Raw genomic sequence first — 27,437 nt, 5'->3', positions numbered from 1 at the left:
GCAACTTCCTGTCAGCCTCCAGCTGTGAGCTCAGGGAATCTTCAGCTTGAAGGCCAGGATTTGGGTTTCCTCCTGCCAGCTTCTGCACGTTGCCCTTCTCAGCAGTGTCAGCCAATTTCCTATCAGCTGCTGAGCTTTGAAGGCAGGTGCCTGTGAGGAGCAGGCCTGGCTATCAACTGAAGAGCAATATCTGGCAGGTTGATGGCTGGAGCTGGGAGATGCTGAAGGGCAGAGAGTGTTCTGGTAGCTTCCAGAGCTGCCCTCCCAGCCTGGCTGCAATCATTGGGTGCAATAATTGTCATTTCTTGGAAGGATCTGAGGCTGCTGTGGCACATTCCACAGAGCCTGCACTTATCTGGGCAGCACCAACAGCTGCATAGCCACAGGGCTGCTTTCCAGCCTCTGAATACAGCAGCAGGAGGAGGGGACTGTGCAAGGGAAGCTTCAAATGGCCTCTTTTCCCCCCTCTTCCCTTTCCAATTAAAAATGCAAGACTTCTGTTGTGAGTCCCAGAGAATGAGGCAGCAGCAGCAGCTCCAGATGAGGCAGGCTGCTGAATGGAAGCAGAGCTCTGGATTTGCTGGGGCACAACCTTCCCTCTGCCACACACAATTGGATTCCCCCTCCCCTTTTGTCTCATTAGTGCAATGCTCTTTCTTCTTCCAAAGAGCTGCAGGCTTGGGATTCAGCCTGGCAGAGCCAGCCTGAGCCTTCCCACTTGTCACACAACCACCAAGGCTCAGGGGCTTGGCTTCCATCCCTCCTCCCCGTGGTTGTTCTGGGCCCCTGGCTCTGCTGCCATGTCTGGGGGGATCATTCCTGTGGGAGATGGCAGAGCTGCAGAGTGATCCCCAGAAACTCCTGGCCAAGCTGGCAGCCCCTGGCTGGGACAGCAGCACTCTGAGCTGGGTGAGGAACTGGCTGGAGGCTGAGCCCAGGGAGTGGTGGTGAATGGTGCCACAGCCAGCTGGCAGCCAGGCACCAGTGGTGTGCCCCAGGGAGCAGTGCTGGGCCCCAGCCTGCTCAATATCTTCATTGATGACCTGGAGGAGGGGATTGAGTCCATCAGCAGTGAATGTGCAGATGGCACCAAGCTGGGGGCAGGAGCTTCAGAGTCACCTCCCACCAGCCTCATCCAGCCTGGCCTTCAACACCTCCAGGGAGGGGACATCCACAGCCTCCTTGGGCAGCCTGTGCCAGAGTCTCCCCAGCCTCACTGGGAAGAATTTCTTCCTCATCTCCAGTCTCAATCTCCCCTCCTCAAGCTTCAATCCATTCCCTCTTGTCCTGCCCTTGTCAAAGGTCCTTCCCCAGCTTTCTCTGTGGCCTTTACTGTCCCCTCTGACATGATTTGTCTGCTCTTCCTTGTGTCCTTCCTCTTGCTCCTGGCTTGTTTGGGTGAATTACAGACTGCAGCAGAGGTTTTATCTTTTCACTTATCACTTTGCTCAGCTCTGGAGTCTTCAGCACAAGGACATTAACCTGTTGGAGTGAGTCCAGAGGAGCTCACAACAGTGCTGGGAGGGCTGGAGGCCCTCTGCTGTGAAGCCAGGCTGAGAGAGTTGGGTTTGTTCAGCCTGGAGAAGAGAAAGCTCCAGGGAGACCTTCTGGTGGCCTTTGAGTGCTTAAAGGGAGTGAGCAGGAAGCTGGGGACAGACTTTTGAGCAGGGTCTGCTGTGACAGGACAAGGGGAAGGGGATGGTTTGAACTGAAAGAGAGGGATTCAGACTGGAGAGAAGGAAGAATTTTTACCACTGAGGGTGGGGAGAGGCTGCCCAGAGAGGTGGGAGGGAGCACATCCCTGGGACCATTCCAGGTCAGGTTGCTTGGGGCTCTGAGTGCAGGGGGTTGGACTGGATGACCTTTAAAGGTCCTTCCCAACCCAACCTGCAGCTGCAGGTTCTGTACCAGCAGAGCTTCCCTCCCTCCAGGCTGGGTGAGGAAAGAGGAACCACCACCTGTGTGACCACGGAGTGAGTCTGGAGCTGGCCCTGGTGGCTTATGGCTGTGCTGCTGCTCCTTCCAGTTCCTGGAGGATTCATTCAGTCTGAGCAGAGAAATTTGCTTGCAGCTTCCCAGAGGAATTGAAATGCTGCTGAGGCTGTGCTGGAGCAGATGTACAACTGAGATGTGATGTGAACATCTGCTTGGAAATGGGTGGCTGGCACTGATAATTGACCACAAAAGACTTCTGCCAGCTGACCGTTTGTTAGCCTTCACACTTCATTATTGCCCTTTAGCCAGCACTAAATAGAATCATCTCCTCCTTGATGAGATCCTCCTAGGCAATTCTGCCTGCATCAGGCCACAGGAGCAAGCAGGCTGCTGCTCTTTGAGCTGTGACTGCTGGCACTCTGCTGCTCAGTCCTGTCCTCAGCGAGGTCCATAGCAGGACACGAGCAGAGGAAGGTCAAGCTTGGCAGAAGCTGCACCTTCCTCCTCTTGCTTTCCACCCAGGCATCTGGACCTGAGGAGATCTGCTTGCACAGGCCAGCAATGTGCCTGCAGGGCTGTGCTGCTGCTCACATGAAGCTTCTCAGGGTCTGCCACCCAGCCCTGCTCTGGTGAGACCTCACCTGCAGTGCTGCATCCAGCTCTGGAGCCCTCAACACAGGAAGGCTGTGGACCTGAGGGAGTGGGTTCAGAGGGGGCCATGAAGTGGCCTGGGGTGTTCAGCCTGGAGAAGAGGAGGCTCAGGGGAGACCTCATTGCTCTCTACAACTACCTGAAGGGAGGTTGGAGCCAGGTGGGGGTTGGGCTCTTCTCCCAGGCAAGCAGCACCAGAACAAGAGGACACAGTCTCAAGCTGTACCAGGGGAGATTTGGGCTGGATGTAAGGAAGAAATCCTTCCCAGAAAGAGAGATTGGCCATTGGGATGTGCTGCCCAGGGAGGTGGTGGAGTCCCCATCACTGGGGGTGTTTAGAAAGAGCCTGGATGAGGCCCTTGGTGCCATGGTTGAGCTGATCAGATGGTGCTGGGGGATAGCTTGCACTTGATCTCAAAGGTCTGTTCCAACCTGGTCTATTCTGTGTTCTTAAAGCCTGGGCTGGTGGGAGCTGTCCCTGCCCATGGCAGGGGGGGTGGAACTGGATGACCTTGAAGGTCCCTTCCAACCCAACCCATTCCATGAGTCTCTGAGTTTGCCTTTTGTGAGCTGTCTTGGAGTGGCTGCCTGCCCCCTGCCCCATGCAGCACAAACCCAGGGAGCTGCTTTGCTTTGCTTTGGTTTGGTTTTCCCCAGGAACACTTCTGACATCTCTCCTGGAAGTGGTGAGGTTTAGTTCCTGACAAGAAATGATTCCTTTGGGGAAATAAAAGCTGCTAGTGCAGTTTATGAAGGAGCCCTGGGTTTGCTCAAGGGCCTGGATGTTCCCTGCAAGGGGAGAGCCCTGATTCACATTTGTCACATGGCTGCAGTGGCAGGGTGGAAAAACCTCTCTGAGTTTCCCCTGGGCAAGGACCAATCCTATAGGGGCAGGCTGGGGCCTCAGAGCAGCCTTCCAGTAGCTGAAGGGGCTCCAGGAGAGCTGGGGAGGGAATTCTGACAAGGGCTGGGAGTGGTAGGAGGAGAGGGAAGGGATTGAAGCTTGAGGAGGGCAGATTCAGACTGGAGATGAGGAAGGAATTCTTTCCAGTGATGGTGATGAGACACTGGCACAGGCTGCCCAAAGAGGTGGGAGATGTCCCACCCCTGGAACCAGGCCAGGCCAGGCTGGCTGGGGCTCTGAGCAACCTGCTCTAGCTGCAGATGTCCCTGCTGGCTGCAGGAGGGTTGGACTGGATGACCTTGAACGATGCCTTCCAACCCATTCTGTGCTGAGCTGATTCTCTGCCTTTAACTCCACTGCTCCACAGTGCTCCCAGCACAGAGCAGTGTCACAGAATCAACCAGGTTGGAAAAGACCTCAGAGGTCATCAAGTCCAACCTAGCACCCAGCACCTCCTGACAACTAACCCATGGCTCCAAGGGCCACATCCAAGCCTTTTGTGAACACCTCCAGGGGTGGGGACTCCACCATCTCCCTGGGCAGCACATCCCAGTGGCCAACTGAGACACTTGAAGGTGTCCAGAGAAGGGCAACGAAGCTGGGGAGGGGTCTGGAGCACAGCCCTGTGAGGAGAGGCTGAGGGAGCTGGGGTTGCTTAGCCTGGAGAAGAGGAGGCTCAGGGGAGACCTTCTTGCTCTCTACAACTCCCTGAAGGGAGGCTGTAGCCAGGTGGGGGTTGGGCTCTTCTCCCAGGCACTCAGCACCAGAACAAGAGGACACAGTCTCAAGCTGTGCCAGGGGAGGTTTGGGCTGGGTGTGAGGAAGAAATTCTTCCCAGCAAGAGAGATTGGCCATGGGGATGTGCTGCCCAGGGAGGTGGTGGAGTCCCCATCCCTGGAGGTGTTTAAGAAGAGCCTGGATGAGGCCCTTGGTGCCATGATTGAGTTGATCAGAGGGTGCTGGGTGATAGGTTGGACTCAATGATCTCAAAGGTCTGTTCCAACCTGGTCTGTTCTGTAGGGGTGCAGTTTGTTACTCCTCCCCAGATGCAGGGCTGATGATCTTCTGCCTTTGGTGTGAGAGGCTGGCTGCTGTGCTGCAGAGTCAGGGCTGGCTGGCAGCAGTGGGCTCCTGTTCAGCAGCTGGGGGTGCTAAGGCTTGAGGCCTTTTCTTGGTCGGTTTGCAAAGGCCTGCAGTGTGCTGTGGAGTGTCAAATGGCACCGTGGGGCTGTGCCATTACTGCCTCTCAGTGACTCCTCAGCCAGCTTGCAAATCCCCCAGGGGAGAGAGGACAAAAAAAGCCCCAAAAAGGCTTTTCTGGCTGCCAACTTTGCTGCCTCCATCTGGGATCTAAAATCCAAGCTGTGCCTTTCTTGGCTCTGTCACTAATAATAAAGATTCTTCATTTGGAGCTTAGTTAACAGAATTGATGCTGCTGCATGAGCTTGCAAGGAGACTCCAGCTCCCTCTCCTCCAGACATGTGGGCTAAGAGCACTGAGGAGGGAGATAATCATTTTTAATCTGGGAGGTCATCAGATGGTTTAATAGACACCAGATTTGTGTGAGGAAACAGAAGATGTTTCAAGCACAACAAGCATCTTGCTCAGGCAGCTTGTTCCCAGAGCCTGGGAAGCTGCTGGAGTGTGGTCAGCCAGGCTTCTGCTCCCAGCCCAGCCAGGAAGCTGCTCCTGCAAAGCTGGGCATCTTCCAGATGGACTCAGCTTCAGCTCTGCCACAAGCCCTGTGAGGAGAGGCTGAGGGGGCTGGGGGTGTTCAGCCTGGAGAAGAGGAGGCTCAGGGGAGACCTCATTGCTCTCTCCAACTCCCTGAAGGGAGGTTGGAGCCAGGTGGGGGTTGGGCTCTTCTCCAGCACCAGAACAAGAGGACACAGTCTCAAGCTGTACCAGGGGAAGTTTAGGCTGGAGGTGAGGAGAAAGTTCTTCCCAGCAAGAGAGATTGGCCATTGGGATGTGCTGCCCAGGGAGGTGGTGGAGTCCCCATCCCTGGAGGTGTTCAAGAGGGGATTGGATGTGGCACCTGGAGCCATGGGTTAGTTGTCAGGAGGTGCTGGGTGACAGCTTGCACTTGATGACCTCTGAGGTCTTTTCCAACGTGGTTGATTCTGTGCATCCCTGGGGAAGCAGAGTCTGCCTCCTCAGCCCCTGAACCCCCCCATGTTGCTCAGCAGGATGGGTGTGCAGCTGGGACATCCTCTCCTGAGCCAGGGCACCTTGCATCCCTCTGGCAGATCCTGGCATCAGCAGCCTGTTCCTCCCCATTTGCATCTCCTCCACAGAGTCATTACCAGCTGAGATGATACTAACACTTCCATGTCGTGTAGGTGTTTCCTCCTCTGATGCTATTGAAGTGTCAGGGAATCAGCTGCCTCCTGTTCTCGGTTTGGGGCTTTTTTTTCCCCTCCCGTTGGAGGAGCAGCAGAACAGAGCTGAGGGGAGGGAGGGAGGGAGGTGGGGAAGGGAGCACACGGTGCTGTGTTGTGAGTTGCAAGGACATGCTGTGCAGGATTGTTTGCTCCACACCACCTCCTGCAGCTCCACTTTACTCAACTCGTGGGGGAGGACTCTCTTGGCTAAATTGTACTTGTAGGCATAACATTACAGGCTTGAGAGCCTGGAGGCAAGTGGTGCTTAGCTTCAAAGGCAGCAGCCTGTGTCTGCTGAGGGTTCTGCTTGCAGCTCCTTCTCCTGCCCCTGGGCTCAGCTCAGCTCCTTCTTGGAGCTCAAGGGGCTGAGGCTGGAGGGCTGCTCCCCTTTGCTTCTCAGACAGTGGAGAGCAGTCCTTGCAGGGCTCTCAGGGATGTCAGCCCCCTCCTTGCCTGCTGCTTTGTAGGGTTTCCTGAAACCTTCCCTCTCAGGCAAGTTTCTTCTGATGTCCAACCTAAACCTCCCTTGGTGCAACTGGAGGCCATTTCCTCTCATCCCTTGTTCCTTGGGAGAAGAACCCAACCCCCACCTGGCTCCAGCCTCCTCTCAGGGAGTTGTAGAGAGCCAGAAGGTCTCTCCTCAGCCTCCTCTTCTCCAGGCTGCACACCCCCAGCTCCCTCAGCTGCTCCTCACTGTAAAGTAATAGAACAGAATAAACCAGGTTGGAAGAGACCTCCAGACCCTTCCCCAGCTTCATTGCCCTCTCTGGACCCACTCCAGCTCCTCAATGTCCTTTTTGGAGTGAGGAGCCCAAAACTGAAGCCAGGATTTGAGCTGTGGCCTCCCCAATGCTGAGTCCAGGGGGGGACAATCCCTGCCCTGCTCCTGCTGGCCACACCATTGCTGAGCCAGGCCAGGGTGCTGGTGGCCTCCTTGGCCCCCTGGGCACCCCCTGGCTCCAGTTCAGCTGCTGTCAGCCAGCACCCACACTTTGATGCTTATGGCCCTCAGAGAGCTAAGATCTTTAGTCACTTTTCCTACAATGGGAGAGGTTTTTTTCCTTCCTTAATTGAGGACTTCTCACAGCGATTCAGAGCTGCTGAATCCATTTCCTCTCAGAGAATGGCTTGAATTGGAGAGCTGAGCTGAGCTCTGCTGGGCTGAGCTGCTGCCAGCCTGCATTTGTTTCTGCTGGCTGGTGGCACCATTCCCTTCCTCTGGCAGCCTGCAGCTCTGGACCATAATGATAACCAACCCCTCCAGCTCCTGCCACGTCAGGGTGTGAGGAATTAACTCTGCTCCAACGCCAACACTTCACACTTTAATCCTTTTCCACCAAACAAGGAGGCAGCACTTGGGGCTGGTGGGAAAGGAACAGTTTGAACCTGTCTCTAGGGGACCAACAGTTGCTGTAGCAAAGGGGCTGAGCTCCCAGGGACAACTGCATTTAAATACAAGGCACACAACCCTCCCCCCCAAACCTGCCGAGTGACCAGGCTGAATTTCCTCCCTGGCAGGCTTCTGGGGGCTGCTGCCTTGGCTTGGCTTGGCTGGCTGCTCTAGGATTAGGAGAGAGCATCTCCCTTATCACTTTGCACATGCTGGACCATCTGTCCTAAGTCTCCCTTCCCAGGGGTGTGGATTCCCAAGGACATTTCTTTCTTAGGAGATAACAGAAGTGCCTGGAGGATCTTGCTAGGTATGGCTCTGGTGCTATTTATGCTGCAGGCTTGGGGTTTTTTTTCTCTCTCTCCCCTCTTGTCTTGCAGCCAGAGAGCTCTGGTGAATCTTTCTGGTTTCTATCCTCTGCTGTGAGCACAGGCTGGGGGAGCTGGGGGTGTTCAGCCTGGAGAAGAGAAGGCTCCAGGGGGACCTCAGAGCTGCCTGCCAGGACCTGAGGGAAGCCCACAGAAGGCTACAGAGAGACTTTTCCTGAGGGTGTCTGGAGACAGCACAAGGGGGAATGGTTTGAAGCTGAGGGAGAGCAGGGTGAGACTGGAGCTGAGGATAGAAGCTCTTCAGTAGGAGGGTGGTGAGACTCCGGCACAGGCTGCCCAGAGAGGCTCTTCCCTGGGGGTGTTCAAGGCTTCAGCAACCAAGTCTAGGGGAGAGGTGTCCCTGGGCATGGCAGGGAGGTTGGAGTGGATGATCTCTGAGGTCCCTTCTGACCTGAGCCATTCTGGGATGCTCTGCAGCCAGCCTTTGAGGAAACATCTCCTGCTGCAGCCCCTGGGGCACACCCAGCCTGCCCTGCCCTGCCCTGTGTGTGCTGCTGCAGGCAGGGGCAGAGGCAATGCTGCTGAATTCAGACTCCCAAGGACACATTTGAGGCCTTTAATCCTTTATTGGACATTATAAAATGTTTATTGCTCTGTCTGTACCAGAGGTGTTGACCTCTCCCTCTTGGTGATGGAGGAGTGTGTTTTGGCAGGGGATCCACTGAAGAAGCCTTTGAGCTTGGCCTGCCTGCTGCAGCCAGCACAAGGCTGCTGGTTGCCTCTTCACCACCACAGCTGCAAGCAGACCTCCTGGTGCCTTTCTCCCACAGGAGCTGTGGGGAGGGCTGGGGACAGTGGAGGAGGAGAAGTGGCTGAGCTCTCTCCTACTGCCAGCCTGCTTCTCTGCAGGGACTTTGAATCCAAGCTCTCCTGGTTTGTGGGAACCAGACCCAAACCCTCCTCAGGCCAACCTCTCCTGGTCTTTGATGGAACAGGTAGGATCTTGCCTCATCCCCTAGTGCATATGGAGTGGTCTTGTGGAGCAGGTAACTAAATGCAGATCCCCCCATGGCAGGCTACAGAGAGTAAACCTTTTCCACCTGCTGGACTTGGCTTCCAGGGCACCAGCAATGCCAGGGAGGATCCTGGCAGCCTACAAACCTCATCCCCTCAGGAAGAGAGAGAGGAACCCCAGCTCCTGCTGATGGAGGAGTGCCTCCAGCAGATCCCTGCTAGTCCAGCATCACCAAGGCAGTGCAGACAGGACCTGAACCAGACCTTCCCACAGGACCCCTACCTAAAGAATCAGTTGAAGAACTTCAGCCCTCAAGAAAAGGTCTCTTGGGCAAGACCCTTCCCACTAAGCAGCTCTTGCCCCTGGAGACCTTGCATAGCAACCAGTATCAGGAGAGGGTTTTGTCCTCTTGGGGGTTTTCTCCTCTTTTTTTTGCTGGCTGGCTACATTTTGCTGGCCCTTTGTTAGTCACACATGGTGGTGGTCTCAGGCCCAGCTGTGAGAACAGCATGAAGAAAACAGTGGAGATGATCTCCTGGAAGCTAAACAACAACTCCTGGTGTCCCCCTCACCGTTGGTCTGTGCCTCAGGGGCTGCTGTGCCCCCAGTGAGCTGAGGTGAAGAGCACCAAGTGTGAGATAGGAGAGAGAGCAGCAGTGAGGATGTGCTGCAGGCCAGCTGGAGAACCACCAGGGAAGTTCTCACAGTGGGAATGGAAGCTGGGGGCTGCCTTTCTGTCCTGGTTGTGTGGTGGTGGTGGTGTAAAGAGCCCCCTGCAAGCCTTGGTAGCACGACACACATCAAGGGGAGCAGAGCAAGCTGGGAGCACTCAGCAGCCTGCAGCTGCTTGCTGGTGGTGCCTGTGCTGAGCTTCCCTCCCTTGCTTTGCTGGGAGAGCAGTGACAGTGACTGATGCCTGAGGGTGTGGTGACAGTGAGATGAAATAAAGACACAACAAAGCCTCCTACACCTCCAAAACAGTTCCAGAAGATGGAGTGTGAGGGTGGAGAGGAGGAGGAGGAGGTGAGAAGTTGCTCCAGCCCAGGTGATTCGTGAGGCCAGCCTGGGATCACCAGCAGCAGTCACCTCACTGCTGCTTTTCCATCCTCCTTTGGTTGGTTTGGGGCTCAGGGCAGTCTTGCAGGGTTTGGGGGTTTGTTTTCCTTCCTGGCCAGATGTTTTGCAGAGCACAGAGCAGGAGGTGGATGCCAGCAAGTGACAAGCACTAAACTCTCTTCCCAAATGGCTCCAGTGAAATATTTCACCTCCCTCATCATCAGGGCTTGGAGGCAGAGAGGGAGAGTGAGGAATGGAGTCCATCCATCAGCTGTCATGCCTCGATGATGTTCACTGAGGGCTTGTTTTTTGGGTACTGGAAGGGAAAAAAGGGAAGAAGGGAGGGAGGGAGGGAGGGGTAAAAGGGAAGAAGGAAGGGTATGAGGGAAGAAGGGAAGGAAGGAGGAAGGGTAGGAGGGAGGAAGGAACAGAGGGAAGGAGGAGGGAAGGAGGAAGGGAGGGAAGGAGGAGGAAGGGAGGGAAGGAGGAGGAAGGGAGGGAAAGAAGAGGAAGGGGGGGAAGGAGGAGGAAGGGAGGGAAGGAGGAGAAAGCGGGGAAGGAGGAGGAAGGGGGGAAGGAGGAGGAAGGGGGGAAGGAGGAGGAAGGGAGGGAGGAATGGAAGAAGAAGGGAGGGAGGGAAGAAAGAAACCAATTACTGAAGAGAGGAAAACCCACACCAGGGATGAGTGCAGGGTGCTGCTGCCCGGGGCTGAGGGCCAGCCGCTCAGTTTTGGGGGGGCAGGGACACCTCCCACCAGCCCAGGTTGCTCAAGGTCTCATCCAGCCTGGCCTTGAGCACCTGCAGGGAGAGGACATCCACAGCCTCCCTGGGCAGCCTGTGCCGGTGCCTCACCACCTTTCCTTTCAGCACCCAGCTGGAGGGAGGAGGCTGGGCTGAGGCTGGGCTGAGGCTGGGCTGAGGCTGTTTAGCCGAGGCTGGGGGTTACTGAGGGCGATTGATCTGCTTCCCGGCTGGATGCCATCGCCTGCCCTGTCCCCCGGCAGGTCCCAGCAGCTCCTCACCTTGCTGCGGAGGAGGCCTCCGCTCTGGTGCTCGGGGGTGCTGTTCTCCGAGGCGCTCTTGGCTTTCTCCTTGCTGTTGTTTGGTTCATTGTCTTTGATGATGTCGTACTGCCTGCAAAACAGGGCGATCACCCCTGGCAGGGAAAGAAAAGCCTTTAGTGATCACACAAAGGAGCTGAGCCCCCCTGGAGCCTGCAGAGATCAGAGATTTTTCCCTCTGCTTTGTGCCCTTCTGAGAGGGAATCTCTGCAGCTTGCAGCATTCCTCCCGAGCTCATTTTCCAGCGCAGCTCCTCAGCCCTCTGGCTCTTTGCTTCTCGCTGCCTGGTTCCGTGCTAAACTGGCTGGCCAAAAAGACAGAAGGTTAATTACCTTCCAACTTCTCTGTCACTAATTGGCACGAGTGTTTTAAGCCCTACGTGGGGGCAGCCCCGCCCCGCGCTAAGCCCTGTGGTTAAATGGGATCTTTGCTCTGCAAACACAGGAGCCGCTGGAAGTCCTGGATTCATGGAATGGGTTGGGTTGGAAGGGACCTTAAAGATCATTCGGTCCCAAGCCCCCTGCCGTGGGCAGGGACACCTCCCACCAGCCCAGGTTGCTCAAGGTCTCATCCAGCCTGGCCTTGAACACCTCCAGGGAGGAGACATCCACATCCTCCCTGGGCAACCTGTGCCAGTGCCTCACCACCCTCACTGTGAAGAATTTGTTCCTCCAGTCTAAATCTGCCCTCCTCAAGCTTCAATCCCTTCCCTCTCCTCCTATCCCTTCCAGCCCTTGTCCAAAGTCCCTGCCCAGCTCTCCTGGAGCCCCTTCAGCTACTGGAAGGCTGCTCTGAGGTCTCCCTGGAGCCTTCTCCAGGCTGAACAAACCTAACTCTCCCAGCCTGGCCCCATAGGGGAGGTTCTCCAGCCCTCTGATCATCTTGGTGACCTCCTGTGGACCTCCTCCAGCAGTTCCATGTCCCCCTTTTGCTGGGGGCCCCAGGACTGGAAGCAGTGCTGCAGTTGTAGTCCCAGCAGAGCAGAGGGGCAGAGGCCCCTGCCTCACCCTGCTGGTCAGCACTGCTTTGGATGCAGGAATTGCTGGGGAGTGAAAAACGTTCTTTGTCCTCTGGGGTGAAGAGAGAGAGCTGGAGCTGGCAAGAGGAAAGGCAGGTCCCATACCTGCCCACGTGTGATAGGAGCCAGGGTCCTTGGAGCAGCAGGACAACATCTGCAAATATGCAACAGTGACGGCAGCAGAGGCTGCCAGTGGAAATTTCCTCCCACACATGCAGGCACAGGAGGAGAAAAAAAAAGCAGGGGCAGCCATGGCACGTAGGAAGACTGCAAATGCCTTCCAAGGAAGCTTGTGTGTGTGTGACTTTGTGACCAAATTACTTCCCTGCCTGCCTGCAGACTGCAAAGATGGAGGCTTGGAGCAGAGGCAGGCAGATGCTCCTGTGCCTGCCTCAAAGGTATTCCAGCCCCCTCCCCCCCCCAACAGCCCAACACGTGTGGAGCTTTCAGCAGAGCATCACCAACTGCTTCAGAAAGAGAGGTGGTGGTGTGGCAGCTGCCCCTGGGTGCTGCTGCTAAGGACAGGAGGCCAAATCCTTCCTTGCATGTGTGAGCAAATGGCTGACCCTAGGAGAGCTGCTCCACATCTGCCACAGTCAGACCTCCCCTGCTGCCTGCTGGGGCGTGGGGGAGCAAAATGCCCAGAGAGGCAGCACCAGGGCCTGAGGCTCCTCTTGGTTCAGAGCTCTGGGGCAGCAAAATGCTCTGAGCTGTAGGCAGGAAGGCAGCACAAGAACTTGAGGCTGCTCTTGGCTCAGGGCACAGACTGCTTGCAGTTTGCTGACACATCCTCAGTGGGTTCAGGTCAGGTGAAGAGCTGGGGAGGGGGTTTTTGTTTCTCCCCCACACCCCCACTGCTCCCTTTTTAAACATTAAGTCATCTGTCTAGGAGGGAAATTGTGGTATTAGCAAAGTCTTTGTTCCCAGGCTGATCTGAGTTGGAGATTAAAACTCGGGGCAGGAGATGAATCAGTTGTGCACTCCTTCCTGCAGCTCTCACCCAGGATGGTTGTTACTGGCAGGGCATTGAAATTCCAATGTGCACCGCTGAAACTTGACAGCAAACGCTGGGAAGGGCCCGGGGAAAGCTTTCCATTTCCCTTCCAGTTTGCATTTCCATTGTCATCTGCTGCAATAATTGCTGACATGCAAAGAGCAGATTGGAAACTCAGGACTTCCCAGGGCAGAAAAACTTCTTCCACGTGGATCTGATGCTGTGTCACCTGGATTCAGGTTGTGAGGAGCCTTGCAGAGCTGCACAGGACACAGTTAATCCTTTCCCCCCCTCCCTCCTCTGCTGTGTCAGATCTCAGAGCAGTGATTGCTTTCCCTCTCACATCTCTGCCTGGAGGTGTCTCATCTGGCCACAGTCTGGTCTAGATGGGACAAACCTGCTGCTGGAGTAACCTGGTGTAACTCTGCCAGCTCAGGGCCACTGCAGTTTGCAGCAGCAGAGAGGCTGCAGCCCACCACCAGCTTCTGAGGCCAGTGTTGGGCTCAGCAGTGGAAGGAGTTGTCCAAATCCTCAGCCACTCAGTGTGGTTGTGGTGGGTTCCTGTGTGTGGAAAAGTGCTTCGACTGGGGCAAGAGATTCCAGAATGGGTTGGGTTGGAAGGGACCTTAAAGACCATCCAGCTCCAACCCCCTGCCATGGGCAGGGACACCTCCCCCCAGCCCAGGCTGGTCAAAGGCTTCTTGCAGCAGAGACACTGCTCAGATGTAAAGGATCAGAGGCTGGATGGGATTTCAAAAGGTGGTGAAAAGTGTGGCTCCAAAGAGCCCTTTAGGATAAAATCTTCCAGCAGTAGATGGGGGTGGAAAATACTTTAAGATCATTGAGTCTCCATCAAATCTGGGGCTAAGCCATGGCCCTCAGCACCACAGCTCTGCCTCCTGGAAACACCTCCGGGGATGGGGATTCAGCCACCCCCCTGGGCAGCCTGGGCCAGGCTTTGAGAACCCTTCCAGTGAAGGAATTTCTTCTGATGTCCAACCTAACCCTCCCCTGCTGCAACCTGAGGCCATTCCCTCTTGTCCTGTCACTTGTTCCTTGGAAGGAGAGACCAACCCCCACCTGGCTCCAGGCTCCTTTCAGGGAGCTGCAGAGAGCAATGAGGTCTCCTCTCAGCCTTCTCTTCTCCAGACTCACCACCCCCAGCTCCCTCAGCTGCTCCTCCCCAGCCCTGTTCTCCAGACTCTTTCCCTGCTTCATTGCCCTTCTCTGGACCTGCTCCACCCCCGCAGTGTCCTTGGAGTAAGAGGCCCAAACCTGAACTAAGTATGTGGGGCAGCCTGGTCCAGGGCTTGACAACCCTTTGGGGGCAGAAATTGTTCCTCCTGTCCAACCCAAACCTCCCTTGGCACAACTTGAGGCCATTTCCCCTCATCCTGTCCCTTGCTCCTCGGGGGAAGATCCCAACCCCCAGCTGGCTCCCCCCTCCTCTCAGGCAGCTGTAGAGTACATGCAGTATACTGTGCAGTGCTCCTAGGGGAGGAAGGCTTCCTTTGCAGCTCTTACACCATTAAACACACAAACCAAGCAAGGCAGCAGGCCCCAGGGAGGTTTGCTGCCTCTGCCAGGCAGCCAGCACTGACCTGCCCACATAAACAACACCACCACAATGATGAGAACCTCCCCTGCTCGCAGCTGTTGGTTTTTCTTCTCCATCTCCTTCATTGTCACCTCATCTGCACAAGGGGAAAGAGAGAGCATGAAAGCCCAAGTGCCCAGCTCAGCCTGCACCACTTGGCTCTAACCAGGGCCACAGAGTCCTCACCTATCCTAGAATCACAGAATGGTTTGGGTTGGAAAAGGTCTCCCAAAAGCATCCAGTCCAGCCAGCAACCCAACACAGCCACTGCCACCAAAGCATGGCCCCAGGTGCCATGGCCACAGGTTTCTTGAACCCCTCCAGGGATGGGGACTCCACCACCTCCCTGGGCAGCCTGTGCCAATCCCTGACCACTCCTGCAGCAAAGAAATTGTTCCTCATCTCCAACCTAAACCTCCCCTGGCACAACTTCAGGCCATTACCTCTCCTTCTATCACCTGATGTTAGAGAGAGCAGCCCCCACCTCACTCCACCACCTCGACCTCCTTTCAGGTGGCATCAATCCCACCAGCAGCTCTGTGAACTGCTCTGCAGCAGCTGCCCCAAACAACCCACAGGAGGTGGGGTGAGGGAGGGGCAGCGAGGTGGGATTGAGGAGCAGCGAGGTGGGATTGAGGGGCAGTGAGGTAAGATTGAGGGGCAGCGAGGTGGGATTGAGGGGCAGCTTCCCCAGAGGAGCTCCATGGGCTCAGTCCAGGTGCTCTGGCCCCATGGTGGCTCTCTCTGCTCAGGCTCTGAGCTCCATGGGCTCAGTCCTGGGCTCTCTCTGCTTGGGCTCTGGGGTCTCTTGGTGCTGTCTGCTCCTGTCACAAAGCCCTGCACGCTTCAGCAGTTCCTCTCCCAGCCTCAGAGTGTGGAGCCTGCTGTGGTGTTTGCCAGTGGAGCCATGGGATCTGGGGAGGAGTTGAGCCCTTTTGCAGGGCACAACTTGGCTCCTTGGCTTCAAAAGCACTAAGAAGATTACAGTGCAGGCCCCTGGGGATGGGAGCAGTGCTCCTCTGCCTGCTTTCAGCTGAACAGCAGCTCAGTGCTTACAGACACCAAATCAGTTTAGCTGACAGAGCCAAGAGCTCACAACATCCCAGGAACCACAGCCACAAAGCCCTGCAACAGGCTGGGTCCTCAGCAGGCAGGCAGTGACCCTCCATTCCCCACAGCTCCCAAGGCCTTTGGGTAGCAGATTCTTGGCTGACACAAAACCTTCATCAACCTGGTTTGGCTTCAGAGGAACCAGTGAAGGATTTGCCAGTGAGGAATCGCCTGGTGTGCTCCATGGAGATATTCCAAACCCAGCCGGACACAATCCTGGGACAACCTGCTCCAGCTGACCCTGCTTGAGCAGGGGTTTGGGCTAGGTCATCTCAACAGGTTCCTTCCCACCTCATCTGTCTGTGGTTTGGCAGAGCTGTTTGCAATGTAAGCCAAGTGGGAGTCTCTGGGTAGTGTTTTCCCCCCTGCTGTCCTGGAATCCAAGCACAGGAGGCTCAGGGAATCCCTCCCCTGTGTGGGGCCTGAGTACCAACCAGGTGTCTAATTCCAGATGAGCTCACAGGGTGCTCAAGATTATCCCCTGGCACTATTCTCTGCTTGTTGGACACACAACTCCCAGGCTGGAAATCTCCTCCTCCTCCTCCTCACTTTTTGCCTGTTAAACCTCACCTGAAAGAGGAGAACTGCACAACCAGCCTTGGGTAGCCATCAGCCTTGTCTGCTGGGCACACCCAGGGCATCCCCACCTGTCCACAGGAGGCTGTGAGAGACCACTCAGCCCTACCTGCCTTGAACCCAGCTCCTCTCCTTGCACAGGACACTGCTGCTGTCCTCTCTGCAGGACCCTGCCGCTGCCTGGCTGTCCCCGGGGGGCACAGAGGAACTCACCCACACTTGCCTTTATTTTTAGAGGCTAGTTTCTCAGCTTCCCTGGGGGTCTTGAAGAGGACTGGCTCACTGGCAGGGCTCTGGCCTTGGATGCTGATGGACTGGACATGCACAATGTACTCAGTGTCCTCCTCTAGGTCCCAGAGGGCACAGGAGCGGGTGGTGGTGTTCACCTCCTGGATGAAGCGCAGCATCCGCACGTCCTTCTTCTGGAAGCCGAGAGAGGAGAGCACAGAGTGGGGGAGAGGCCTCCCGTGGGCACTGCTCTCACCTAAGGCCATTGCTCTCTGCCCAGTCCACCATGGAGGTGGAGGCCACTGAACCCTTCCCCTCTCTGCAGCTGCCAACGCAGGAGGCACCGCTGCGGAGGGGGCAGGGAGCCAAGTCCCCTCCCGGACCACGAGGGACAGGACGAGGAGGAATGAGCTGGAACTGCAGCAAGAGGGTTTGGAAACTGAGAGGAGCTGGGGTGAAGAGGGTCATGACCAAGAGCAGGTGGCTGCAGGCACCATACCTGTTGGGAAATAGCAAATCCAATGACAACTTCATCTTCCAGCACGTCCCAGGTGACAACAGCTGAGTTGGCTTTCAGGTGTTTGACTGTGACATTGACTGGAGCCGAAGGGCTGTCTGCAAGGAGGGAGAGCAGAGCCTTTACTGAGGCACACCACAGCCATGGGCAGGAGAGAGAGCCAGGGAAGGAGTGGGAGAGGACATTGCTCCAGGTCCTCCCTGTGTGTGGTTCTGGATATGGGACCTGGAAAGTGCAGGTCCTCCAGGGAGCCTCCAAGGTCTCCTTGCCCAAGCCCTCTGCAGGCAGCAGGGACACCTCCAGCCAGAGCAGATGGCTCAGGGCCACCTCAGCTTTGGATGTCTCCAGGGATGGAGCCTCAACCATATCTCTGGGCAACCTGCTCCAGTGTTCCACCTGCCCCACTGTGAAGAGCCAGTGAGAACCCTGCCAGAATGTGAGCTGGGTTAGACCTGTGGGAAGTAAGTGACCCTTGGGAAGAGCTGCTTGGGCCAACACAGCAGACCTCTGAGCAGCTCATTCATCTCAGCCCTCCCAGCCATGTGCCACATTCTCTCTGCTGTTTCCTGTCATGGTCTGACAGTGACAGCTGGGAGGAAATGCAGAACCTGCCTGGGAAGGATGAAACCAGAAGGTTTTGAGGAGCACTCCTGAGGTTTGACACTCAGCAGCAGTGCATGGGGAGTGTTCCTTTGGCTTTTCCCTGCCAGTTTGACACAAAATCTTTCACAGACGTGTTGTGGCTGATGGGCTGGGCTCTCAGGTGGGCAGAGGACATCCAGCAGCTATCTCCTTACAGCTACCAGGGCGGAAGAGGCTGCAGCAGCACCGAGGGACCATTGCTGTGGGCAAAGGGCAGGCCCAGCAAGGCAGCAGCTGTGGTTATTCCCAGCTCCAGAGCCCAGCTGAGTTGCCTGCTGCAGGATGGATCCATGCAGCCTTACCAAGGAGAGCTGGGCTCTGATGGAGCTGCTCTGATGGAGCTGCTCTCCTGCACCCCCTCACTGGAAGCTGCTTCCCAAGGGAGCTTCACAGTGCAAAGCCCTTCTTGGCCCCTCAGGGGGAAAGGTTTCACCTCGTGGGCTTGGCACAGTCCTCCCAGTGCTGCCTGCAGCAGGTTAGACCTCCTGTGTCCTCTCCCTGATCAAAACTGAACTCACAACCTGCAGCTTTAGAACCCCTGCATGACCCTGGCCATGGGCTGGGGCTGAGGTCAGCAGGATGCATCTGTGCAGGTCTCCAATGACACTGGTTGGGGCTGCAGTCACTCCCAGCTGCCTGCATGTGGCTGAAAATATTCTGCCTGTGGTGTCAGTGTCTCCTACCAACTGACCTCACTCCCAGGGAATGTTCCCCCTGGGAATGCAGAAAATAACAGGAGCATGGAATTCCCCAGCTGAAGGTCAGTGCTGAGCTGCACCTTAATCCTTTCTCTCCTCCTCAAACAGCACCCAGAGCTCCCCCTTCTAACAGGTGGGAGACCCAAACCCAGCAGTGGGACCTGGAGGAACAGGAGGTCTGGACAAGCTGACCCAAACTGATTCTAGTGGAGTCCTTCAGTCAGCCAAAAGCTGCATGGCTAAGTTCTGAGGGATTTGGGACTTCAGAAGGAGGAGCAGCAAGCAGAGCTGGGCTGCAGGGTGTCAGAGTGGGCAGTGTCATTCCTCCCTGGAGAAGGTGATGAGGTTCAAGCAGAGCTGGGCTGCAGGGTGTCAGAGTGGGCAGTGTCATTCCTCCCTGGAGAAGGTGATGAGGTGCAAGCAGTGCTGGGCTGCAGGGTGTCAGAGTGGGCAGTGTCATTCCTCCCTGGAGAAGATGCTCAGGTTGGTGTTGACCTCACCTCTCCAGGGCTGGCCCTTGTGGGACGAAGCAGTGATCTCCAGCTCCCAGAGAGCAGAAACATTTCTCATCCTCACACTCTCCACTGCAGGGCCAAGGACAAACAGAGCAGAGGAGATCATCCTCCTCAGCCTGGACACCAGCACCTTCAGGACTCAGCTGCCTGCTGTGGCACAAGGAAGGGCCCTGGCTCTGCAGCTCCTCACCTTCCCCCCACGACTGGAGCCGTGTGGCAAGGCAGAGTGGGGGCTAATTTTAGGAAGGGGCAGTCAGCAGATGGGAATGCATCAGGGAAGGTCTGTGAGTCATGCCTGATGAATCTGCTAGAACACAGGGAGGACAGGACAGGGCTGAGTGATGGGAGACAAAACAGTCCCCAGCTGCAGCCAGGCACTTCACCCTTCTCGGGGTACAGCTGCACAGCTCAGCCCTGGCCTGGCTGGGTGTCTTCTCTGGGTATTTTTAGGAGCTGCATACTTTATTTATTTATTTATTTTAGGAGCTGCCACTGACTTGCCCAGCTTAGGCCCTTGGAAAAGGGAGGAATCAACCCCCCCCAGCAGCAGGCAGAGAGCAGAGCGTCAGGGTGGAGGCTTCAGGCTGGGAAGAGGGAATGTGGAGCACACCACACGTGGTGCCTGAGGCCCCTTTCCAAGCTGTGACCTTGAGAGAGGGAGAGCAGCAAACCTGACTGAGGTTCCTCCATGGGGGAGCTGGGAAGACCTGGCAGAGCTGGGCAAGGGCAAAGCCAACACCTCTCTGGGAAGTGGGGAGAGAGGGAGGAGGGCTGCAAGGCACAAGGGAAGCACTCAGCAGAGCTGCAACCCAGGGCTTGGAGCCTGCAAAGCAGGACTGGGGGTGCTGGCAGGGGAGGGATCAGCTGGTGGGGCTGGTCCAGAGCCCTCCAGCAAACAGCCTTCCCAGTGGCACCTGAGAGAGAGGTGGAGTGGACAAAGTCAACAGAGACCAGAGTGAAATCTGGGCCAGCAGAGCCTTTCTCTACCACAGCTTAGAGGCAGCTGCCTGCTCCTCAGTGGGGTCCAAGCAGAGTCAAAGGGATAGGAGAAGAGGATTAAGCTTGGAGATCCAGAAGCACAAAGCCAGGAAAATTAGCTTCCTGCTCCCAGCACGGAGTGGATGCTTTGGAAGTGCAGTTCTAATCCACAGGGATGTTTTATGATGAGCATTTCTAAAACCCCAAGATGTTCCCCAGCACTTTGGGCTCCCTGGGGCAGTTGTGGCTCTTTGTGGTGCCAGCCTGGCTGAGCCAAGGTAGAGAGAAGATGCAGTTTCTGTTTCCTGGCTGGCTGCAGGGGGTCAGCATCTCTAGCAGGGCCTTGAAGTGCCAAGTGCCAGTGTTTGGTTCCTTCTGGAGTCACACAGAGCTGCTGGAAACTCTGCTTCTGTGGCCGTGGCAGGCAGGGAGGCTGCTGGCAGAACCATGGTTGGCAAAGCCCTTTAAGCTCACCCAGTCCAACCAGCCTCTAACTCTACCAAGCCTGGTGCTAGACCATGGCCCTCAGCAGCACATCTCTGCCTCTCTGAAACCCCTCCAGGGACGGGCATCCAACCACCTGGATCTAACTCCATTGTCCACCACTCTCTGGGCCTGGCCCTCAGCTGGTTTTTCACCCTGGTGTTCTGGCAGAGGGGGAAAGGGTGGGATGGCCCCAGGGGCTGCAGGTGAGAGAGCAGGGAAGATGCTGTGCATCAAACCTTGCTCATCATAGGCATTTCCTCCAGACACAGCACATCCCCTGGCTGGGCTCTACAGCACCCACATGGGATGAGGTTCCTGGTTGAGCAGTGTCAGAGCAGATCCCACATCACAACCTGGCAGAGGATCTGCCTGGCCAGCTCTGGCCAGAGCTTTGTGCTTGGCTCAGGAGATGCTCTCACTCTCCTGGCAGCAGAGGCTGCAGCCCCCTGGTGAAGGGGAGGCCCTGATGAGCTGAAGCCAGGATCTTTCAATGTGAATGGCTGCTTGAAATCAGAACCTGCTGGACCCATCCTGCCCACAGAGAGCCTTCCTCAGCTGAGCCCCAAGCCTGCAGCCCCCAGAGCTGCATGTCCCAGCCCCATCTCACCCCAGCCCACCTTGGACATTTCTGGCAGAGCCAGTCAGAGCTGCCTGGGCAGAGTGAGGAGCAAGAGTGATGAAGATTACCCTTCATCCCCTCTTAACACTGAGAACTCCTCCTAGCTGCTCATTAAATGCTTTGCTGATTATTTATGGAGTTTTATTTGAGGGAGAGAGGGGGAAAAAAAATCAAACCAGCAACATCAACAACCCCACCCACACTTCACAGCTTTGAGCTGGTTCCTCCCTGCCTTGTCATTGTCAACACAGCAGCTGCTGGCACGAGGGAGAGGGAACCACACGTCTGCTCCTTCTGGTGGCTTCCCCATCCGAGCTGGGGTGGGGATGGGATGGGGAGGGAGAAGAGAGAGGCCCAGGTTTGTCTCCATGCCACTGCTGCTGTCACCTGTGAGGTTGGTGAGATGACAGAGAGGCTGTCTGAGACACCTCAGGGGTCAGGGAGGTGCCTTGGCCACAGAGACCTCGGTGGGAGCTGCTCAGAGCTCCTGGTTGCTCTGCTGAGGTCTCTCTCCTCATGGTTGTCTCCCTCTTTGGAAGCCACTCTGGATTTGCACCTTCTGCCATGAGCTCTTACAGTGGGGCTGGGGGGTCAGAGCCAGCCGAGGGGCTCAGCCTAGCTCCAAACCTTCTCCTTCTGAATTCAGCTGCCCTGGAAACCCAAACCACTTGGAAGTGCCTGGAGTGCAATCCGGTTGCTTCCTACACGGCTAAGGCTACGCTGCAGCAACACTTTCCAGTTCAGTTAGCTCCTCTCCCACAGGCAGCTCCTTTCCTGCTGTGAAGGGCTCAGCTGCTTTAGAAGCCCCAGGACATGGTCCAGCAAGCAGAGTTCCTGCCCAGGCTCTGAAGCAGCTCCTTCAGCACCATCCACCTGCGAGCTCCCTGCCCTTTCCCGCGGGAAGCAGCCAATGTCAGCCTCAAAGCCCAGCAGCTCTTTATTCCTGCCCTGCATCCTTCCATGAGGATGCAGGAGCCGGGGGGGGACGTGACCTGCAAGGGGAAGGAGCACCACGTACGGTCCCGTGTGATGTCCCCCACGGAGCACTGCTGCCCACTCCCGAAGCGTGGGGACACAAAAGAGCTGCCTCTCGCTGCCTGCTGGAGCCTTTCTTTGCTCTCCCAGCATGAGGCTGTAATTGCTTGGCAGCTTTCTGGGGTGTGGAGGAAGGGCTGGCACGTCACTCCTCTTCCCCGAGAGTGCTCTAATGAAGGGAGCCCGCAGGGGAGTGGGAGGGAGCAGGGCTCGGCGCTCGCTGCCGTCCCATCCCATCCCGCGAAGCAGGGCTGTGTGCTGAGCTCTCGGCGTTTCAGGAGAGCACAAAGACCAACTGGTGGTTCCTCGGGCTGAGAAAGAGGCAATTATTTCCTGCTGACCGCCCACTCCCCTCTGCAAATGGGATATTAATAGGACAGCCCCCTCCTAGCCACCCCCAGCCCCCCACTCTCGGCTCTAGCGCTGAGTCCCCAGGGGGTGGGTGCCTGAACGTGGGGATGGAGACGCTGCCAAGGATGGAAATGCTGTGAGGGATGGAGGATGGAGCCTTGTCAGGCAGCATAGAGATGCTCACTGTGCCCAGCCCAGCCTCTGGGAATTCTGTGGGGCAGAAGGAAAGGTTATTTGTACTCTGGAGAACATCCCCAGCTGCCAAGTCCTGGAGACCAAAGCTGGGCAGGATTCACCTGGGTCTCACCAAGCCACCACTTGGGTTGCAACCCAGCCAAGAGCAGGGGCATGGAATCACAGACTGGGTTGGAAGGGATCTTAAAGATCATCTACTCCCAAGCCCCCTGCCGTGGGCAGGGACACCTCCCACCAGCCCAGACTGCTCAAGGCCTCACTGCCCCAATCATGGCCATGTTTTACCCAGGGTCTGCATGTCCAGGGGCAGCTGTGTGCTGTGTGCCCTCCTCAGCCCTCCCCTCTGCCATACCAGAGAAAAGAGAGTGAAATCTGTCAGGGGAGGAAACCCTGGAGCTTCCCAACCAGGATCTGGGCACCAGTATCCAGCCCTCTCCTGGGCATTTGCTGCCTGACCCCAGCCCAGCTTCGCTCCGTGCCCAGCACTCCGCTTTTCAGTGCACACATAAAGACTTTTATGCTTTGCTGCTCAACACATTTCTGCTTCTCACTGACTTACACTGGAGTCAGGGCCTTCATTTGGCCTCTGGGTGCTCTATAGAGCAGGAGGGGTTTATTTAACAATAAAACCCCAGAGAATGAGGCCAAGTTCAGGGCACCACTCCGAGGGAGCTGCTTTTGGACCCTGCCACGGAGCCCATGGTCAAAGTGTCCCTGGCTGGGAGGCATCCCCGTTGTTCCCAGAGGGAAACAGCCTTTGGAAGAGGATAGCACAACCTCATCTGCTTTGCACAGCTCCATCCCTGCTGAGAGGCTGACACTGAGGTTAGAAACCTCCATATTTCAATTAAATCTCTCCCACACTGGATGCAGAAATCAATAAGGTGCTTACGCCATCCGTCAGCTGCCCAGGAATCTCCACGGCCTCTGTGAGGCAGGAAGGGGCTGCAGCAGGTCCCTTTGCTGTCTCCACACAGCTGCCAGACCCTTCACTGCTTTCTCATCCCTGCTGAGCCCAGCGCAGGTCTGGAGCCTGCCAGAGCAAGGCTGAGCTCAGCTCCCCTGGCTCAGAGAAGGAAGAGTGTCTGCAGTCTGGCTGTCACCTCTGGTTTGCTCTCCTTCCCCAACCTGCAGCTGCTGGGGCTGCTTGGGGAGGATGTGAGGATGGGGATCCAGCTCAGCAGAGGCAGAGGAGCCTGGTTTGCAGAGTGGCTCAGGGGGTGAGACCATCCTTTGAAGCTGAGCAGTGACCAGACTCCAGCCAGGTGGGTTTGATCCCCTTTGGGGTGGTGGAGGAGCTGCTAAAGGGCTCTGTGGATGGGAGGCCAGTCCAGGTCCTGTGAAGGCCGAGAGCTGGATGGGCCCAGATTGGTGCTGGAGGGGGAAGTTCTACCTCCTCCTGCACACTGTGTCCCCTTCCCCCTTCATCTCACAGGAACAGACCTGACTTGAGTTGCTCTACAAGTAGGCACCTCACAGGGATGCTGTTTGCCCTAACAAGTTGCAGGGACCATGACCTATTTTGGGGTCTTTCATCATCGTTACTCAGCACCATCCTGCTGCTCCTACAGCCCTTAACAGCAGACAATGAGCCCAGCACTGCTCACCTCCTGCCTCATTAACTCTGCCTAACGAGGAGGGGGCTGCTGGAAGCTCAGGCCACGCAGGCTGGGCAGGCTGGAGCAGTCCACTGCCAGAGCAAGGGTTGGAGCAAAATGAAATTGTCTTTCTGAGCTGCCAGCCACCTCCAGTGCTGTCCCAGGGACCCTCTCGAGCAGGCAGCAGTGGGGTGAGTCAAAGGGCCTTGCCCACATGGCACTGGTGGGATGCTGGGGGCTACCCAGAGCTGCCTTATCCTCCCAGTCCTGCTTCCCCTTCCTGCTCACCTTGGCATCACCTTGCCAAAAAAATGGTCCTGACTGGCCAAACCCTTGCCAGAGCAGGGCCTGCACTGGGTGCTGCTCAGTCACCACCCCCTTAGCCACTGCATCAGCACAGGGGGAGCTGGCACCAGCCTGGGGACAGCAGCTTTGACTTTAAGCATTACTTTAAACCCCCTCACACGAGCTCAGGGTCCAGAGAGGAGGGACCACCGAGCCTCCAGCCCTGCCTGGCCCTGCTGGGGATGATTTCCTCTCCATGTTCTCTTCCAGTGACTCTTGGCTTGCACATCTTGGTGGCCTCATGGCCACAGGGTGAGGTAGAGCTGGGGACACAGCTGGGGTGATGAATCTGATGCTCCTTCAGTGTGACCTTGGGAAGATCACTCTGTGCCCTCATTCCCCTTTTCCCTCTCTGAAACATCAGAGCATCACAAGTTTGCTGCCTCACCGGGGTGCAGGCAGAGCCCAGCACAGCCTTTGGCAAAAGGGAGCAGGGCCAGAGGAGGCAGAGGGCTGTGTGGCACAGCACCAAGGTCACTCAGCTCCCTCAGAGCCCAGGACCAAGCCTCCTGCCTCCCCACCACACGCTGTGCCCACAGGGCAGGGCTGCTCTCCGTGTTTACCAAGCTGCCAGGCTCTGAACGTGGCACGGGCACCTTCCAGCCCTCCAAGCCTGCCTGGTGAGACAGGAGCAGCTCTGGGCAGGGACACAGCTCCATGTTTACTCTCTGTTGCCGGCTGAGGTGATTCAAGGATAAGGAGGAGCAGGGACGTGGCCTAGTTTACCAAAAATCGGGAGGGCTGCTGGAGCTGCAGCCACCCCCGCTGGGCTGCGGTGTTTCCCCCTCCGCTCCCTCCGCTTGGGAATGTTTCATTAATCTCCCCAGGGTCTGGCAGTTGTGGAAACAGCAACTTCAGAGGTGCCGATGGCCGGCCGGGGACACGTGATGGAGCTGAAGGCATTTGGTGGGGGTTGGGGGGGGTGGCTGCAGCCCCAGCGCAGGCAGGACCGGGGCAAATGTAACTCCAGCAACTCCTCGGGCTCAGGAATTTCCCACTCCCTGGAGCTCTACATCCCTAAAAGTCAACCCTCTGCCTCCTGGAATGTGAGATATCCTGGCAATCAGCGTTTTGCAGATCAAAGCAGCTGTTCCACCGACGTCTTGCAGCCAGCCAGGGCTGGAGACAAGCCCTTGGGCCGACCGCACCGAGCGTCTGGCTCAGGCTGGTGCTGCCTGCTGGGGTGGGCTCCTGGAGGGCACCCACCGGCACCGAGATGTGGCACCCATGTGCAGGGTGCTCAGGTGAAGGTTTGGCTCAGCTGAGGAGGAGCAGAGTGGACCTGAGCGTGTCCTGGTCTCTCCAAAACGTGAGCTGGCTCCTGGGGACTTTCACCCTGCCAAAGGATCCCCCCCGCTTCCGAGGAGCCGCTCAGCTCAGAGGGGCAGGGGTTGCTCGGTGCCCTCGGGGCAGTGGAGCTCACCAGGCTCTGGCAGTGCCCGGCTGGGCCCTGGTCAGCCAGGGGGTGAGCAGGAGTCAGGGAGGGGGATGGCCAAGGCTCCTGTGCCATGGTGTTGGCAGAGCCAAGCTGGTTTTGCCGCCTCTGCTCCAGTCCGACTTGAGCAGACGCTGCGGCACAGGGGCAGCAGAGCCTCTGCCTCCCCCGTGCCCGGTGCTGGGCGAGGGTCTCAGTTTGCTGTCCCCAGACCCCCCTTTCCCCCCCAGGTCGCCACGAGCCTCCTTCCCCCGGGACAGCCTCTGGGGACACCGGCAGGGACCAGACCTCAGTGCTTCCCCAAACCGGTGCCCCAGGGCTGCGGGTCCGAAGTTCCCAGCCCGAGTCCCGACCGGCGATGCCCCCAGACCCCATCCCCTGCCCCGTCCTCGCCTCCCCCTTTGCTCCCACCCGTGCTGACCGGGGCACTTCCCTTGCAGGATCCCCCCCTCCAGCACCCCGGGGCAGCCTCTCCCCGGGGCCCGGCGGCCCTTACCTGCCTCCACCGGGCGCAGACCGGCGTAGCTGAAGCAGAGCAGGAGCGCGGCACCGGTACAACCGAGGAAGGGCTCCATCCCCCGCCGCCGCGCCGAGCCGAGCCGCTCCGGGCCGGGCCGAGCCGGGCCCCCGCCGGCGGCGCGTCCTGCGGGCGCGGCGGCTCCGTTCAGCACCGCGGAGAGCGCCGGGGCCCGGTACTGCCCCTGGTACCGCCCGGTACCGCCCGGAGCCGCCCGGTGTGGCTGGCCGCTGGCACGGCTCGGCACGGCTCGGCTGCGCTCAGCACAGCCCTGGAGCGCCCGGTACGGCTCGGTTCGGTACGGTACGGCTGGGTTCGACCGGGAGGCGGGGGCAGGCGCAGCCCCGCCGAGCCCCGGCTCCGCCCGCTGCAGAGCCGGGCAGCCCCGCTCCGGTCCCTCCCCCGGTCCCGGGGGTGGCAGGACGGGGGCGGCTCGGGCCCCCCAGCCCGGCTCCGTTACCTGCCTCGGTTTTCCCGTCCCGCCCCTCCCGGCACATCGCCGGTCCAGCCCTCCTGGGTGGGCGGGGGAATGCTGCTCCCCCCCCCGGGGCCCCCCCCGGGACAGCAGGGGAAGGAGATGAGCTCCCACCCGTGACCAACTCCCCCGTGACATTTTACCGCGGGGGCTTCACTCAGCCCCCGAGAGCCCCGGGCTCTGACTGGGAGCTGCTGGGGGTGAAAGGAGCGGCGGGCACTAGCCGTACCCCCGGTGGCGGAGCTGGCAGCACTCCGGGCTGTGGTGCCCGTCTGGAGGGGGCAGAGGCTGTTTCCCCAATTCAGCTACCAGCTGCCAACCTGTGTGGTGCTGGATGAGAGCATCCTGCTCTGCCCACTGCCCCCTCTGCCAACCCCACCAGAAATGGGAGTCCTGCCCCTGCCAGGGTCCTGCCCCTGCCAGGGTCCCGTTGTGGCAGCCACAGGGTGCCAGTGGGCAGGGGCTGCAGGTCCCAGCGTTCATGGAGGGGTCCAGCTGGGAGCATTCAGCCAGACTGTGGGTCCAGGCAGCATCCCTTGCTCTGGGTCTGACCTGGGTATTTATTTGCTTCTCCTGCCAGGGAGTGGGGAGTGGTCTGTGGGCTCCCAGCAGCACCAGTGGGGTCCTCTTGCTGACACCCAGCCTGGACCCCGTGGTTTGGTTTATGGACTGGGAGGTTCTCTTTGCTCTGCACCATCAGAGCCAGCAGAGCTGTGCTGGACAAAGTGGGGAGGGAATTGGGTGTGAGGGGCTCAGCTCTGGCAGCCTCTGCCACCTTCCCC

General features: G+C 57.7%; 1 protein-coding gene across 1 annotated transcript; it reads right to left on the bottom strand.

Moving 5' to 3' along the window:
• Nucleotides 1-8,210: 8,210 nt before the first annotated feature.
• FNDC5 (fibronectin type III domain containing 5) lies at nt 8,211-26,593 on the bottom strand. Its single transcript, XM_068159220.1, has 6 exons — nt 26,160-26,593; nt 16,749-16,864; nt 16,245-16,443; nt 14,340-14,432; nt 10,688-10,821; nt 8,211-9,980 (listed from the first exon to the last, which is right to left on the bottom strand). The coding sequence occupies exons 1-6, from the start codon at nt 26,236-26,238 to the stop codon at nt 9,939-9,941; spliced, it is 663 nt and encodes a 220-aa protein (XP_068015321.1). The 5' UTR covers nt 26,239-26,593; the 3' UTR covers nt 8,211-9,938.
• Between the last annotated feature and the right edge of the window lie 844 nt (nt 26,594-27,437).

Source organism: Melanerpes formicivorus, unplaced genomic scaffold (genome assembly GCF_026170545.1).
Source record: "Melanerpes formicivorus ecotype bairdi unplaced genomic scaffold, bMelFor1.0.p_v2 SCAF_45, whole genome shotgun sequence".
NCBI classification, from domain to species: domain Eukaryota; kingdom Metazoa; phylum Chordata; class Aves; order Piciformes; family Picidae; genus Melanerpes; species Melanerpes formicivorus.
The sequence above is the reverse complement of the archived record's forward strand: the minus strand, read 5'-3'. Positions and strand labels throughout refer to the sequence as shown.

Excerpts from the sequence above, each read along its gene's own strand:
- FNDC5 (XM_068159220.1), bottom strand. The coding sequence starts at position 26,238 with ATGGAGCCCTTCCTCGGTTGTACCGGTGCCGCGCTCCTGCTCTGCTTC. Across the intron at positions 14,433-16,244 it reads ACTAGCCTCTAAAAATAAAG|ATGAGGTGACAATGAAGGAG; the intron begins GCAAGTGTGGGT and ends CCCCTTGTGCAG. Across the intron at positions 10,822-14,339 it reads GGTGTTGTTTATGTGGGCAG|GGGTGATCGCCCTGTTTTGC; the intron begins GTCAGTGCTGGC and ends TTTCCCTGCCAG.